This window comes from Pelmatolapia mariae, linkage group LG12 (genome assembly GCF_036321145.2).
Source record: "Pelmatolapia mariae isolate MD_Pm_ZW linkage group LG12, Pm_UMD_F_2, whole genome shotgun sequence".
In the NCBI taxonomy this organism is placed as follows: domain Eukaryota; kingdom Metazoa; phylum Chordata; class Actinopteri; order Cichliformes; family Cichlidae; genus Pelmatolapia; species Pelmatolapia mariae.
This window is the reverse complement of record NC_086237.1, coordinates 7,463,253-7,480,314: the sequence shown is the minus strand read 5'-3', so window position 1 is coordinate 7,480,314 and position 17,062 is coordinate 7,463,253. Positions and strand designations below refer to the sequence as shown.

General features: G+C 38.6%; 1 protein-coding gene across 1 annotated transcript in view; it reads right to left on the bottom strand.

Annotated features, from left to right (window-relative positions):
• Positions 1-17,062, bottom strand: part of cacna1ba (calcium channel, voltage-dependent, N type, alpha 1B subunit, a) — a 257,230-nt gene that overhangs the window by 34,398 nt on the left and 205,770 nt on the right. Inside the window, exon 47 of the mRNA XM_065471832.1 lies at positions 15,579-15,698. Within this exon, the coding sequence (XP_065327904.1) occupies positions 15,579-15,698 (120 nt within the window). The remainder of the gene's footprint in view (positions 1-15,578; positions 15,699-17,062) is intronic.

Below are 17,062 nucleotides of genomic sequence, written 5' to 3'. Positions count from 1 at the left end.
AAGGAAGGTGTTGTAGATTTAAAGAAACATCCTAATTGAAGCAAAGGCAAAAATTGGAATGAATTTTATGTGACTGTTCATATTAAAGCCAACAACAAGTGAAAATCCAAAACCGACTCCAATCCTTTGTATTAATGATCTCCCCCCCCTCTCTCTCTCTCTCTGTGTGTGTGTGTGTGTGTGTGTGTGCGTGCGTGTGTGTGTGTGAGTGTGTGTGTGCCCTCACAGAAGGAAGGTCACAGCAGGAGCTTTTTCAAACACATTTCCAAACAGTTTTTACAAGAAGTGTAGCTCATACAATGGTATAAATGTATTATTTGCGATACTTTATAAATATGAAACTCTAAAGATTTTGAGTTCATGCACATTGTGAAACAAGAATCTAAATATATGTGTCACAATGACTTCTATAAAAGCATGTTGTTTATGGGGATAATGTGACAAATCTTTTGTGACCCTATTAATGATCAATGGTGATTGAAGAGGAAGCTGAACCCAGGCTCTGGACATTTTCATGACAAGCGACAGTGCAGACATCTACTAATGAGAGAACATGTTTTATCATCATAAACATGGTGATATGAAGCATCGTTAAAGTGTCACTTCAGTAATGCTGACCCATGTTTTTAATAGATGACTTTAAAACACTAAACTCTAATTTCTGTGGTTTATTTTAAGTTTACAGAATATAACATGTGGTAAGACGACGAGTTTTACTTCTCACAGGTCGTGATATGTGTATCTATTTATCATGTATGCTACTTTGCTCTGTGGACTGTAAAATGTTTCATTGTGTTCATGAAATAAACCAGAATTTCACCGTCTGCATCTTTCAGTGTTTTTCTGCTTTTGTTCACTCCAAGTTTGACAAACCTACAGACATCCAGAGTTAACTTGCTAACAATGTGGAGCAGTCTCAGTGTATTTAGCTGCTTTTTCCCTAAACACAACCAACTGAGAGAAACGCCTGTAGTCCTCACTTTGGTCATTTTGAATGCTGAAGGAGATTTGTTCCATAGACACCTTATACTAGTGTTTCCTGCACTTAATCCATCACTACTATGTTCTATTAAAATTCAGATTCCTTTTATAGTTTGCAGTGAAATTTGTTAAACCGTTGCTTAATGGGACAGAAGTACACATCACTCTTTACTAACACATTTGTAGATAAGTTTATTGCTGAACCACACAGCTAGCAGTCTCACACACTCTTTGAGTTTTGAAGTTTTGTGTGTAACGGTTTAGTCTATCAAACCTTACCCTTTTCTCCCCAGTATCACAACAGTATGACTCCCAAAGTACGGCTCAGTAAACAACCAATGATTCTAAAGCCAGAACAGAAAGATACAGTTGGAAGATGCATGATTGCGTTTTTTATGATGCATAGTTAAACTACCCCTCTTCTTCTCTGTGTTGTTGTTGTTCTTGTGTGTGTGTGTGTGTGTGTGTGTGTGTGTGTGTGTGTGTGTGTGTGTGTGTGTGTGTGTGTGTGTGTGCCTTAGAAGTCAAATAACACATTAGCCACACTTAAAAAAACAAAAAACATTTGAATTTCATTTAGAACTAAGATTCTAAGTTGTAAGCAGAAATCTTATGCTCAGCCACAAACATGTTTCCCCACTTTCACAATGCTGAGGTGTCAAATCCACAACCCCCAACAAATGGTTTGTTACACGCGGGTGTGAAGGGCAAGCTTTACTTACACAGCCTCACACACAGCAGATTTTTAAGTTTTTGGGGTACAATGTTTTAGCCACAGATGCAACTTATACTTTTGATAAAGATCACTCCACCTGTTTATTTCTTAAGAAATTAAGCTCTGATTTATAAATGTCTACACAATAATAGACACCGTGTGCTCTGTGACATTATAGTCTTCTGCTGCGTCCATTGGTTTGCATTTTAAACTCCCAACCTTTCAGGTTGTTATGAACGACTTACATTTCTAATATTTTGTGGTATAAAAGTGAACCATGTGGGTTTTTTTTAAATTTCTGTGTGATGGAATGACTTAAGACACAAGTTATTTAAACAATTCTAAATGGCAGTATGATGGCCATAGTACTTAGTGCGGGTCAAATATGTTAAGGATAATGTTTATCAATGTAAAATTGCAAAGAACCTTAGGATAGATTATAACATCTTGTAAACAGTTACCTCAGATCCTGTACTGTCAGATCTATGTATGCAAGGTAAAACATTCCACAGTACTTCCACTTAAGTAAGTAACTAAACACATAAAGTCACCCTTACCAATAATCCACTGCTCCTTGAAAAAAGTAGCACAAACAGACAACTGACTCAGCAATGATGAGTAGAGCTACCCGAGGCCGAGACTCAAGCGGAAGAAAATTAAAAGTTTTGGTTTTTGTGGCTCGAAAAATTAAAGAAAGTATGTTTAGTAATTCAACAAGACCCGCACCTTCAACACATGTACATTCAAATTTTGGAACAGCCTCAACAATGCTGTTGTTCAATAGTTTTTAGCCGCTCGAAAAAGTCATTTTATGGCTTTAACGTTTCCAGCTGATTAGGAGAATGACTGCATTTCAAATGTGCGTCCAAAGGCTTTAAACATCCGCATTGTCTGTAACGACAGTATCAAACTACAGTGCAATGTTTTTACTAAAATTCAACATTTTCAGATGAAAATATGGCTGCTTTTTGTTTTTTTTTCACTGTAACACACCCCTCAATGCCATTTTTAGGATATTCTTGGTGATCCCATTTTTTTTCATATTCATGCTTTTGGGAGTAAGGGGAATCTAATACGTACGTTGTCACTGTGTTTTGTACTACCAACTGTGAGGGCTCTGCGTTTGCTTTGAGCAGTCTGTTTTTATTTTGTCTTGTGAGTGCGTGTTTTTCAAACAAGATCCTCATCAGTTTGATTTTGTTACCACAAACTTTGTGTGAAGTTCACAACAGAGGTAAAGACATTTAAACACACAAGTTTAAGGAGGCAGCGGTTGGACCAGTTGCGCAGGGCAGGTGAAACAGAGAGTGTCCGGGGAGATGTGCAACAGAAGCAGAGGGAACATTTTACAAGATGATAAATGGCACATTTAGGCGATTAAGGATTTGTTGACAAGATTAAAAGACACGGCCGTCAGAGTTCAACAACATTACAGTTTGATTAAATAAAAAGTTTTAAACTACACAAGGTTCATTTTCTCCTCTGATAGTAATCATATTAAACATGTCAAGAAAGAAAGAGTACAAAGAAAAATAGTAAATGTTTGTCTAATTCAACTCTTCCTGTGAACCTTATATGGTGAACCTTATATGGTGATGGCCAGAGGGGCCGATGGCGCGATATGGCAGCCTCGCCTCTGTCAGTCTGCCCCAGGGCAGCTGTGGCTACAACAGTAGCTTGCCTCCACCTGTGTGTGAATGTGAGAGTGAATGAATAGTGGCATTGTAAAGCAATTTGGGTGCCTTGAAAAGCACTATATGAAATCCAATCCATTGTTATTATTGTTATATCATCCCTTAATATGTTCGGTGTTACAAACTTGAAGAGGCAGAGAAAAGATCATCAGACATTAATCTAATCAGTTTTCAGCCTTCATTCATATTGAAATGTTGAAATCTTCCCTGCTAGACCGAAGTGTAGCGTTTAACACCGTTGACCATAACATTTTATTACAGCTATTATTAAATGGAGAGGCCTCTTCACACACTGAGGTTAATTATGAAGCTCCACAGGCTTCTGTGCAAAGACCAGTTCTGTTTACATTATACATGCTTTAGAAGACATAGCATACATTTTCACGGCTATGCATATGATACCCACTTTTATTGATTAAACTGTCGGGATGTCTTAGACACATAATGAGCTTTAATTTTCTGCTTCTAAGTTCAGATAAAACTGAGGTTATTGTAATGAGTCGTAAAAATCTTAGAAACACTGTGGCTAACAAGATCCTTACTCTGGACGGCATTGAGCCGCCTGTTGTAGTCATTTGGCACATTATAAGTGAAATTGAAGCACACAATCCCGTCGCACAACATCAACATTTATTTATATACAAAAATAAAAATGCTTTTTACAGAAAAGAATTGTAACTTCATATTTTATCAACGATTACGTGGGTACATATGGTAACTCCTCATCATTATCCCATAGCGGTTCCGGTAATCTCTCAGGACCTTGGAAGGGTGGCCATGCCCAGTCTACCTCATCAATGTCGGGAGAGTCGCCGAAATACAAAAAATCTTCCTCGTTGTCAGTGTCCATAGTCCACAGTTGCGGTGGTGAGGGGGGCGGGCTCCACTCTGACACTGGTGAACACGGTGCGTCTTCACTCCAATTTTCAAATGCAGGGCTCGTGGATGACTCTTCAGAGAGTAAAGATTGCCCAGCATCCCTGATAGTACCAAGTACCAAGTATGTACCAGGTTCAGCCACTTTGATGGTTGATTGAGCAGAAGGGCTGGAAGATGCCATTTTCATGGAGAATTTCAAGCCCAACAGATGAGAATTACCGTTCTTTTCCAAAGTTGCAGCTGCTAGAGAGACACAGTGGCCACTCTACGGTTTATGAAAATTGTTGCCACTCCTACCCGCACCCTTTAAGATCAACCCACTTCCAGATTACGCCCCCTCCTGTTATTTTAAAAAGAACACCGCCGTCTCATTCCTTCAAACCTTTTTTTAGCTCAAAAACCAGAAGTATGGCCTCTACAGCCATGCGCCACACTGAGGAGGACGAAAGTTCTGCGGCCGAGGGCACAATAGTACCCGACACACCCGGTTACCATCGCCCCTTGGAGAAGCAGCAGCAGCAAGCCGACGAGCTTGACAGTTGGGCATCTTCTTTTTTCATCGATACCGTGAAAACCGCGGTGTATCATCTAGTCAACCTAGTAATCAACAGGTACCTCACTGACGAATGCAACGGCTGTAAGTCCGATCAACCCCGCCAGAAACAACACGAGTGTGTGCAAGTCTTGGAGGATGACTTTTACGCTGAAAATTATCACAGCATCAGAAAAAGACTCCTCACCCCACGTTTCATTCCATCTATTCAACGGCTTCTGATTGCTCGCAACATCAAAATGGACGACGTCAAAGTCCGCATGGTGGCGGAAACTCTCTTGCACGAACTGAAATCGGAAAGGAAAGTCTTTGACGCCATAGCCGAGGCATACACCAATCTGGTAGGGTTGGACATGGTGAAAATCAGACAGCTACGGTTGGTCGCAGAGTGTTACAAAGGAGGCTGCTAATGTTTTCTCTGAAACACTGATTTTTCTTTCTTAAAACGTGTAACCTGCATTTTACCAAACAATGTATCCTACATTTAGTGCATTTTTAAAACATGTACCCACGTAATCGTTGATAAAATATGAAGTTACAATTCTTTTCTGTAAAAAGCATTTTTATTTTTGTATATAAATAAATGTTGATGTTGTGCGACGGGATTGTGTGCTTCAATTTCACTTATAATGTGCCAAATGACTACAACAGGCGGCTCAATGCCGTCCAGAGTAAGGATCTTGTTAGCCACAGTGTTTCTAAGATTTTTACGACTCATTACAATAACCTCAGTTTTATCTGAACTTAGAAGCAGAAAATTAAAGCTCATTATGTGTCTAAGACATCCCGACAGTTTAATCAATAAAAGTGGGTATCATATGCATAGCCGTGAAAATGTATGCTATGTCTTCTAAAGCATGTATAATGTAAACAGAACTGGTCTTTGCACAGAAGCCTGTGGAGCTTCATAATTAACCTCAGTGTGTGAAGAGGCCTCTCCATTTAATAATAGCTGTAATAAAATGTTATGGTCAACGGTGTTAAACGCTACACTTCGGTCTAGCAGGGAAGATTTCAACATTTCAATATGAATGAAGGCTGAAAACTGATTAGATTAATGTCTGATGATCTTTTCTCTGCCTCTTCAAGTTTGTAACACCGAACATATTAAGGGATGATATAACAATAATAACAATGGATTGGATTTCATATAGTGCTTTTCAAGGCACCCAAATTGCTTTACAATGCCACTATTCATTCACTCTCACATTCACACACAGGTGGAGGCAAGCTACTGTTGTAGCCACAGCTGCCCTGGGGCAGACTGACAGAGGCGAGGCTGCCATATCGCGCCATCGGCCCCTCTGGCCATCACCATATAAGGTTCACCATATAAGGTTCACAGGAAGAGTTGAATTAGACAAACATTTACTATTTTTCTTTGTACTCTTTCTTTCTTGACATGTTTAATATGATTACTATCAGAGGAGAAAATGAACCTTGTGTAGTTTAAAACTTTTTATTTAATCAAACTGTAATGTTGTTGAACTCTGACGGCCGTGTCTTTTAATCTTGTCAACAAATCCTTAATCGCCTAAATGTGCCATTTATCATCTTGTAAAATGTTCCCTCTGCTTCTGTTGCACATCTCCCCGGACACTCTCTGTTTCACCTGCCCTGCGCAACTGGTCCAACCGCTGCCTCCTTAAACTTGTGTGTTTAAATGTCTTTACCTCTGTTGTGAACTTCACACAAAGTTTGTGGTAACAAAATCAAACTGATGAGGATCTTGTTTGAAAAACACGCACTCACAAGACAAAATAAAAACAGACTGCTCAAAGCAAACGCAGAGCCCTCACAGTTGGTAGTACAAAACACAGTGACAACGTACGTATTAGATTCCCCTTACTCCCAAAAGCATGAATATGAAAAAAAATGGGATCACCAAGAATATCCTAAAAATGGCATTGAGGGGTGTGTTACAGTGAAAAAAAAACAAAAAGCAGCCATATTTTCATCTGAAAATGTTGAATTTTAGTAAAAACATTGCACTGTAGTTTGATACTGTCGTTACAGACAATGCGGATGTTTAAAGCCTTTGGACGCACATTTGAAATGCAGTCATTCTCCTAATCAGCTGGAAACGTTAAAGCCATAAAATGACTTTTTCGAGCGGCTAAAAACTATTGAACAACAGCATTGTTGAGGCTGTTCCAAAATTTGAATGTACATGTGTTGAAGGTGCGGGTCTTGTTGAATTACTAAACATACTTTCTTTAATTTTTCGAGCCACAAAAACCAAAACTTTTAATTTTCTTCCGCTTGAGTCTCGGCCTCGGGTAGCTCTACTCATCATTGCTGAGTCAGTTGTCTGTTTGTGCTACTTTTTTCAAGGAGCAGTGGATTATTGGTAAGGGTGACTTTATGTGTTTAGTTACTTACTTAAGTGGAAGTACTGTGGAATGTTTTACCTTGCATACATAGATCTGACAGTACAGGATCTGAGGTAACTGTTTACAAGATGTTATAATCTATCCTAAGGTTCTTTGCAATTTTACATTGATAAACATTATCCTTAACATATTTGACCCGCACTAAGTACTATGGCCATCATACTGCCATTTAGAATTGTTTAAATAACTTGTGTCTTAAGTCATTCCATCACACAGAAATTTAAAAAAAACCCACATGGTTCACTTTTATACCACAAAATATTAGAAATGTAAGTCGTTCATAACAACCTGAAAGGTTGGGAGTTTAAAATGCAAACCAATGGACGCAGCAGAAGACTATAATGTCACAGAGCACACGGTGTCTATTATTGTGTAGACATTTATAAATCAGAGCTTAATTTCTTAAGAAATAAACAGGTGGAGTGATCTTTATCAAAAGTATAAGTTGCATCTGTGGCTAAAACATTGTACCCCAAAAACTTAAAAATCTGCTGTGTGTGAGGCTGTGTAAGTAAAGCTTGCCCTTCACACCCGCGTGTAACAAACCATTTGTTGGGGGTTGTGGATTTGACACCTCAGCATTGTGAAAGTGGGGAAACATGTTTGTGGCTGAGCATAAGATTTCTGCTTACAACTTAGAATCTTAGTTCTAAATGAAATTCAAATGTTTTTTGTTTTTTTAAGTGTGGCTAATGTGTTATTTGACTTCTAAGGCACACACACACACACACACACACACACACACACACACACACACACACACACACACACACACACACACACACACAAGAACAACAACAACACAGAGAAGAAGAGGGGTAGTTTAACTATGCATCATAAAAAACGCAATCATGCATCTTCCAACTGTATCTTTCTGTTCTGGCTTTAGAATCATTGGTTGTTTACTGAGCCGTACTTTGGGAGTCATACTGTTGTGATACTGGGGAGAAAAGGGTAAGGTTTGATAGACTAAACCGTTACACACAAAACTTCAAAACTCAAAGAGTGTGTGAGACTGCTAGCTGTGTGGTTCAGCAATAAACTTATCTACAAATGTGTTAGTAAAGAGTGATGTGTACTTCTGTCCCATTAAGCAACGGTTTAACAAATTTCACTGCAAACTATAAAAGGAATCTGAATTTTAATAGAACATAGTAGTGATGGATTAAGTGCAGGAAACACTAGTATAAGGTGTCTATGGAACAAATCTCCTTCAGCATTCAAAATGACCAAAGTGAGGACTACAGGCGTTTCTCTCAGTTGGTTGTGTTTAGGGAAAAAGCAGCTAAATACACTGAGACTGCTCCACATTGTTAGCAAGTTAACTCTGGATGTCTGTAGGTTTGTCAAACTTGGAGTGAACAAAAGCAGAAAAACACTGAAAGATGCAGACGGTGAAATTCTGGTTTATTTCATGAACACAATGAAACATTTTACAGTCCACAGAGCAAAGTAGCATACATGATAAATAGATACACATATCACGACCTGTGAGAAGTAAAACTCGTCGTCTTACCACATGTTATATTCTGTAAACTTAAAATAAACCACAGAAATTAGAGTTTAGTGTTTTAAAGTCATCTATTAAAAACATGGGTCAGCATTACTGAAGTGACACTTTAACGATGCTTCATATCACCATGTTTATGATGATAAAACATGTTCTCTCATTAGTAGATGTCTGCACTGTCGCTTGTCATGAAAATGTCCAGAGCCTGGGTTCAGCTTCCTCTTCAATCACCATTGATCATTAATAGGGTCACAAAAGATTTGTCACATTATCCCCATAAACAACATGCTTTTATAGAAGTCATTGTGACACATATATTTAGATTCTTGTTTCACAATGTGCATGAACTCAAAATCTTTAGAGTTTCATATTTATAAAGTATCGCAAATAATACATTTATACCATTGTATGAGCTACACTTCTTGTAAAAACTGTTTGGAAATGTGTTTGAAAAAGCTCCTGCTGTGACCTTCCTTCTGTGAGGGCACACACACACTCACACACACACACGCACGCACACACACACACACACACACACACAGAGAGAGAGAGAGAGGGGGGGGGAGATCATTAATACAAAGGATTGGAGTCGGTTTTGGATTTTCACTTGTTGTTGGCTTTAATATGAACAGTCACATAAAATTCATTCCAATTTTTGCCTTTGCTTCAATTAGGATGTTTCTTTAAATCTACAACACCTTCCTTTTCAAAAAGTTTACTGACATAGTAAAGAAGTAGCTAGGGAACTCAGTAAGTATGAGCAACAATAGCTTAAGGACACTTTCTCCAATAAAGAGGAATTCATCATCTGCAGTTCGTGAAAAAGCGCAATATTAAAAACAATTCAGCAGACCCTCAGAGTGCGGATACAAACTGTTTTCAGCTGTAGAGGTAGAGGTACACTTTATGCACTTATCAAACATACAGTTTAGAGGCTTGCATTAGAGTGCTTTGGTGCTTGGGCATCTTTTATTTAGCACGGTTGTACCATTGTGAATGTAGCTATATAAATAAATACGCTCAAGAGTCTATCGTATGTTTGTCATGCAACTAAAAATTCGAAAATATATTTTTAAATCAGTAACTTTGCAAATTTAGAGGATTTGTTTTCGGACAGCATATGTGTCACATTTTAAACAGGGTTTGTATAATCAGTACTGACATACAGACATTTATGCTCTGGGTATAACAGACATGCTTACCGTGTGAAAGGCCCTCTGATGCCTTGGAGCAGAGAAACACGCTGTATTGTTGCTTTTCTCTGTTGTATAAGCAGCGCCCGTAGGTCAGAAACGCTGTGTGCGGGTAGCAAAGTCGGCTCCAACGCACATCCAGGCATCCGTGTGAAAGAAAGGTGTCGCTGCAGCTAGGCTGTCAGGATAGTCAGGCTTTTATTTATATTTGCATTCTGGTGCGTTAAAACTAGCAGCCTCTGTGTCCCGCTTGGATCATCATTCCGAAAATTCAGATATTTAAATAAAATGGTGAAATGGCTAGTGATGAGGAAAAGAATATGTGTTTGTTTTTTTTGTTTTTAGAAGTATCACAGTTTATTTCTAAAGGAATACATGTTATTTGTGACACTCTGTTTGAAACTATTAGCCTCTGTGTGTTTCAAAGCGCTAAAGAAAAGTAAAATGCTCCTAACTAGTTAAATTAAAAGTAAAATGCTTGTGCTGATGAACGAAGTGTTATGCTCTCAAGGCTCGTTGTAAAGTAGTGAGGAAAATACAGGGTGTTTGATTAGGGCGTTTTTATATAGGTGTGGGGCTTGGTTTCAGCTGGCCTCTGAGATGCAGAGATAAAGGTGTAAACAAAAGGTGAAACCTGTTTGGAGGATGGTCAGTATAAAGTGTAATGGCATGATAAAAGGTGAAAAAGCTTTGGTGGCTCCGATGGACCTGGCTCCGCCGGACCTCTGACATAAGATAAAGGAGACTGTTTGTATTGAAAACTCCATGTACAGATGAGATGCTCTTGATAAGGATGACCTCTTCTGCTGCCTGTAGGTGGTCTACTGTAACCCCCCTCTGTCTAACTGTTGCAGAGTTAAGAATCCCTGTTTATTTCTAAAGGAATGCCTGCTGTTTGTGGTATTCTGTTTGAAACTATTACCCCTGTGTGTTTCAGAGCACTAAAGAAAAAAGCAAAATGCTCCTAAAACAGTTAAATTAAATGCTGTGTGTGAATATGTGTTTTTAGAAGGTGGAGAAACTTTCTGTTTAAAACTATTAGCCTCTGTGTGTTTCAGAGCACTAAAGAAAAATGCTCTTAAAACAGTTAAATCATCTATGGGTGTGTGCTGGGATGTTCTTGATAAGGGCGTCTCTTTTATTGTTTCATGACTTCTTTTGCTGACTGTTGGGGGTCTAACTGTTGCAGAGTTAAGAATCCCTATAAAAAGTTTATTTCTAAAGGAATACATGTTGTTTGTGGTACTCTATTTAACAACTATTAGCCTGTGAAACTATTAGAAAAGTGAAATCTTCCTAAACTATTTAAATTAAATGCTGTGGGGGAATACACTGTTTTTAGAAGGTGGAAAACTTTCTGTTTGAAACTATTTGCTCCTAAACAGCACTAAAGAAAAAGCAAAAATGCTCCTAAATAGTTAAATTAAAAGCAAAAATGCTCCTAAATAGTTAAATTAAATGCTGTGTGGGAATACACGGTATTTAGAAGGTGGAGAAACTTTCTGTTTGAAACTATTAGCCTCTGTGTGTTTCAGAGCACTAAAGAAAAAACAAAATACCCCTAAACTAGTTAAATTAAATCATCTATGTCTAAATAACAGACCTCTGAGACCTATACAATCCTTTAAAAAAGAGTTTAATTAAAACACATAATGGTTTCATTAAATAAAACGCTATTAAACACAAACTCATATGACCTCTGAACTCACAAGTCCGTTCACGCGCAAAAAGTCCGTTCACGCGCACACATGAACGCGGAGGGGGATAGGGGAGGGGGGATGCCTGAGGGGTTGGGGTGGGGTGGGGGGGGGGGGGGGGGGGGGGGGGGGCAAAAAAAGCCACAGGTATAATACTACTTACGAGCCCAACACGGAACCCACCGTATTAGCCAGAGGTCCCTTTACTACGGTTCGGAGCCGCGGACCTTCAGTAACAGTAATAAATCACAGCAATAGTACATTCACGTAGTTGTAAACAGCATGATAATATATTAAGTAATCCAAAGTATTCAGAATACGTCACCCTCATTGAGTAACGTAACGGAATACGTTACAGAATAAATTTTGGGGCATGTATTCGGTATTCTGTAATGGAATACATTTTTAAAGTAACCTTCCCAACACTGAACAAACAATATTTGTCTCTTATATATAATACATCTTAGGGCTGTTCGATATAACGGTATATATCGGATGACGATATAAAAACGTCTATCGTTTCATTTTACGCTATCGTTTGTTTCATGGTATCGCAAAATAAACTTCATCGTTTTGATGGTCACTGTAGTGACTATATTAACTTCTTAAAGTTCTCTCTTTCTCTTATATTTAATATTACCACACTGCGGACCGACAAGCGCCTGTTTTTATGCGTTGTCGTTAGCAACAACGACGGTAAAACCATCGCGGGTCCGCTTGTTTATTTCCCACATAAACCTTTCACAATAAAGCTCAAGATCCTGTTGCGACTTTTCAAAATAAACTCAATCACGTGAAAGAGTATGCAGAGAGTTTACGGGTGAGAAGGTCAGGTGCTAAAAAATAAACCTTAGACTCAAACGTTAGAACAGGCTTTTCCCCACAGCACGCTGTGTAATAAATACTCACAAAGAAAACAGCGGCCATTACAACTTATGTCTAAAAATGTATAGTTTCATGCATCGGTTAAAACACTCTACTTCAGGTACACGACGCCCAGCTGGAAACACTTCACGCAAGTCGAGCTGCCCGAGATTCACAGAATTTACAGAAAATGTTAAATTTTTGTGATTTATATCGTTATCGGGACGATAGATGTCTTATATCGGGGTATGAGATTTTGGTCAAATCGCACAGCCCTAATTCATCTATAAATACACTGTCAAAGACACTTGTCTTTGAGTGAAGATTTAAGGTGATAGGAAATAGAAATAACTGCAACCTGAATCTTCACCGAAGCTCAGTATTTGACACAGAGTTCAAGCTCACTGCTGTAATATATCATAATAATCCCACAATAAGTATAATATTGGCCATATTATATTTACATTACCAAAGTGAGATGACTTTAGTCTCATGAACAACATTAGCTAATTGTTATTTACTAGTTAATCTTGAAATGACTGTTCAGTACAGAAATGAAGCCCAACAATCATGTTTTTACAGTCCCGTGGTCTCAGCCTCAGATACTCAACTGATCAGTGATGTCATTAAAAAAAATGAATGCACAAAAAACATTTTTTCTCCTTCATTTCTGTCAAACAATGCTGTACGAAATGTTTCTCGCGGTAGTATCATGGTTGCTAGGCAACCTGATCAGCGCGACAAAGGCTAGACCATCTCATTTCACAAGCCTCTCACTTCCGCACTTCGTACCTGCCGTACGTAGTCCCCAAACTGCGCGTACTACGAAGTGTGCAGTTGCTGGATTGGGACACAGCCGGTGTTTGCTAGCGCTGTCCTTAGAAAACGCCGTTTTTACTGTTTCTTCCCGCTGTAAACACCACTGTTTTATTCAGAAAAAAAACATGGCATGTATTTTTTTTAATCATAACTCTGGTTTTACGTGGCCTATCAACACAATTTAAAAACTGGTATGTAGTTTGAAGTCCACACTTTCGACCCAAATTAAAACTGAGACTCTGGGTCCGTCAACCCCAAAGGGTTAATCAGGAAGCCTTAAGTTGGCTAGTTATGTAACGGGCTAATGTTTAAAGCTTTCACTTGGGTAAAGTAACTCATATTACTGCTACTGCTAAGTAATGTTAGTAAGTTAATTAATGTTAGTAATGTTCACAGCATATTCCATAACTCTACATGCCATAACTAAGTGTATAGTAGCGCTGCAGTGCATTTCAATCATTGCTAGCTATCAAACTCGCTGAAGAAAAGTAATAATCATAATTTTTTTTTTTTTTTTTTTTTAAATAGCATCTGTAACGTACACGTGCTGGAAAATTATTTACCTAATCTCAGTTATCATGCGACTGGAGAGCGCAAACTCCGCCATTGTCGTTTTCCATCAAACACTCATTAAAACAGCAACTGCATGTATGTTAGCGCACTCATCCCCGTCTGTTAGGGGGAGGGGCAGGGTAACATATTGAAACAGACATAGGTGCGAGGCAGCCCAGGCGGAGAAATTTTGAGATTTTGTCCCAGGCACCTCAACCCCATGTACATCTTGTCTCAGGTGTCCTCAATAGATCACATTATGGGGTGGGTTTCACCCTTAAGCCTGGCTATGGTCATGCAGCAAACATTTATTCACAGCTGGGCTCAGGTGATGACTCATATAATTAATAGTTTGTCAACAACCCTGAGGTTCACATCCAAAGGAGACAAGCCCCAGAGGGGAGACTCTCCACCATTTGTCATTAGAACAAAGTCTCTTGGATAAGATGTAAAACATTTTCACAAACCTGAAGAAGTCTAACTGCCGTCTTTTTTCAAGCTCTCAATACTACCATGACTTGGATGACTGAGAAAGTAGACAGATACAATGTGAAAGTAATGTAATAAATACTCTAATCTATTACTTAATCCGGAAAGTCACGTTCTGCATTACTTTTAAAAAAAATAACAGTAATGTTACTTCTGAGCGAATATGAGATCTGATTAAGACAGGATATCAACCAAAATTCCAGAAAAACATCACGTAAAAGTTATAAATTGATTTGCATGTCATTGAGTGAAAGGAGTATTCAATCCACTACAACCCAGCCAGAATTTTGGGCCCCATTGATAGGCTGTGTACCCGTGTGGCCTATAGATGAAAAGAAAAAAAAAAATCAATTAATTACAGATATGCCACACCTTGTGCATTAAACATATTTTTTTAGACTCACGTATTCTTAACTCTGGAGAACCCATGGGGTCAAATTTGACCCCATGGGTTCTCCAGGGTTAATGCAGCCATTCACACCCATATAACAATTTCCATATAATATAATATAATTCCATATAATATAATAATTTCACTGGACTAACATGCGGCATTTATTTTATTTTTGCTTTGAACCAAGATCGATTTTTGTAATTTTTGGGAAATTAGACAAATCTGAAATCCAAATAAACAAATCTGATCAATCAGATCACTGCATTTGAGAACATGTGCACTCTTAACTCAAACACTGAATCCGCAATGAAATCGAAATAGTAAAATAATACTATTTTGGTTTTTTTTGTCTCTCACATGTGCAGCAGTTGGCGATACATTGTGCATTGTCTTTCTGTTTGTTTCTATTGCCCCCCAGAACACAGAACGTGGATAAGTCCTCCAGCACGGCAGTGACCCAAAACATACCATGGCAACAACCTGTTGCCGTTGCCTTTGTGGTCAATACCTAGATACTAAGAGGAAGAATATATTTGTGTGTACACATTAGGACACCGATTTGTGTTGGTATAGGTTTATATTAACAACACCTATAGCTTTATATTGTTAAATAGTAATTATAAGACACTGGCGAAATGCTAATGTAATGTACTGCATTACTTTAAATAAAGGTTTTCTGTGTAATAAAATACTTGAGTAACGACCCCAACACTGATCACAAAAAAGAGAGGAAATACCTCCAACCAAATGAAAATCAATAGAAGCATCAATAAGAGAATTGATAAGGAATGAAATCAATAAGTAAATTTGGTAAGTAAGTAAGTTTGGTGAAGATGAGCTGTTACCTGCAGCTCAGTATTGAGTCTAGGCATCGAAGCAGCTCGGCCCTGGTTTTCCAGACCGGAGCCAGTGAATGGAATTCTACTGCTCACACTGGTCTCCATCTTCTTCATCTCTACCGACTCCTGAGCATACAAATACAAACAAAAGCCTGCCTCATCAGCATGCAATGATGACATTTGGAGGTGCATTAAGCAATTTGGACTCAATTTGAGAAGACTACTGGAAGAATCCATATTAAATTCACCCTACAAACCTATGCAGCAATAAATATCAGACATTTTCAATTTCGTGCTAATATGTCCTTTTGTTCAAGCCAACTTGTTCTTTCATATATTGAAAGCTTTGTGGTGACAATCTCTAAACAGATGGTAAAGTAAATCATAAGACCTGTCACTCTTTTGGTTTTCTTCTCACAGGTTGAGTAACTCATGTGAGGAAGTCAGCCAGTCCCTCCTGTCTTACCCTTCTGCCTATCTTTGCTCCAAGCAACATTAGTGTGGTGGGGCTTGGTCTGCAGTGCCGTGCAGGGAGGGCGGACGCACCTGCACGGCATCCTCAATTACGCCCACCATGTTAAAACACGGGGAATCAGGGTTCGGAGAGAGTGGAGAAGTTGTGGTGTGATGCATGTGGAATGAATAAAGATGGCTTTGACTAACACTCTCTGGACCCGCCGTGTCTCTATAACACCACAATTAGCTAATGGTCTCTTAGCAACAGAGTCCACTAATCAATGACATCAACAATTGATGTTACTAGCAGAACACAGACTCTACCCGCTACTACTCTGTAGCTTAATTATACCCACTGTGTCATTAACAACAATCAACAACAAACAACGTTTGTTGTCTGAGGTTGCACACTGCTCCTTTAATTCAGTATTGAGATAACAGACACAATGACACAATGGTTTAAAGATAGGCTAGACTTGTACTATTTGTAATATAATTCTAACCACTATGCTGTTCTCACTGATCTTTATTGACAACAAAATGTCAAAGTAAAGCAAAAGTGAATTACTTGTGAATGAAAACAATCATCTGTACACGGATTACAAGATTATAAGTTCTTCTTACTCTGTGTTAAAGTAAGAAGAGCAGAACCTAGTGAATATGACATGAGCACAGCTGTAGTATTAATGAAAATAGTCAAATAGTAAGTAAGGAAGTCTTGCTTTGACATGAATTACCATATTTAATCAAATTGATATAATCATTTTATAGCAAACATTATTCTATATGGCCATGCTTTTTCTACTGTTTATCTGGGTTTGGGTCTGAGCAGAGAAGCCCAGACTTCCCTTACCATGGCCACCTCATCTTGGGGGGATACTGAGTTGTGCCCAAGCTAGCTGAGAGATATAACTCGAGCAAGTCCCGCGTCTGCCCAGGAGACTGCCTAGGGCTTTCCTAAAATTACTCAACTAGTCAGTTGAGTTCTAGTCAGATGCCTGAACCATGTCAAACTGGTTCCTTTCGATGTGGAG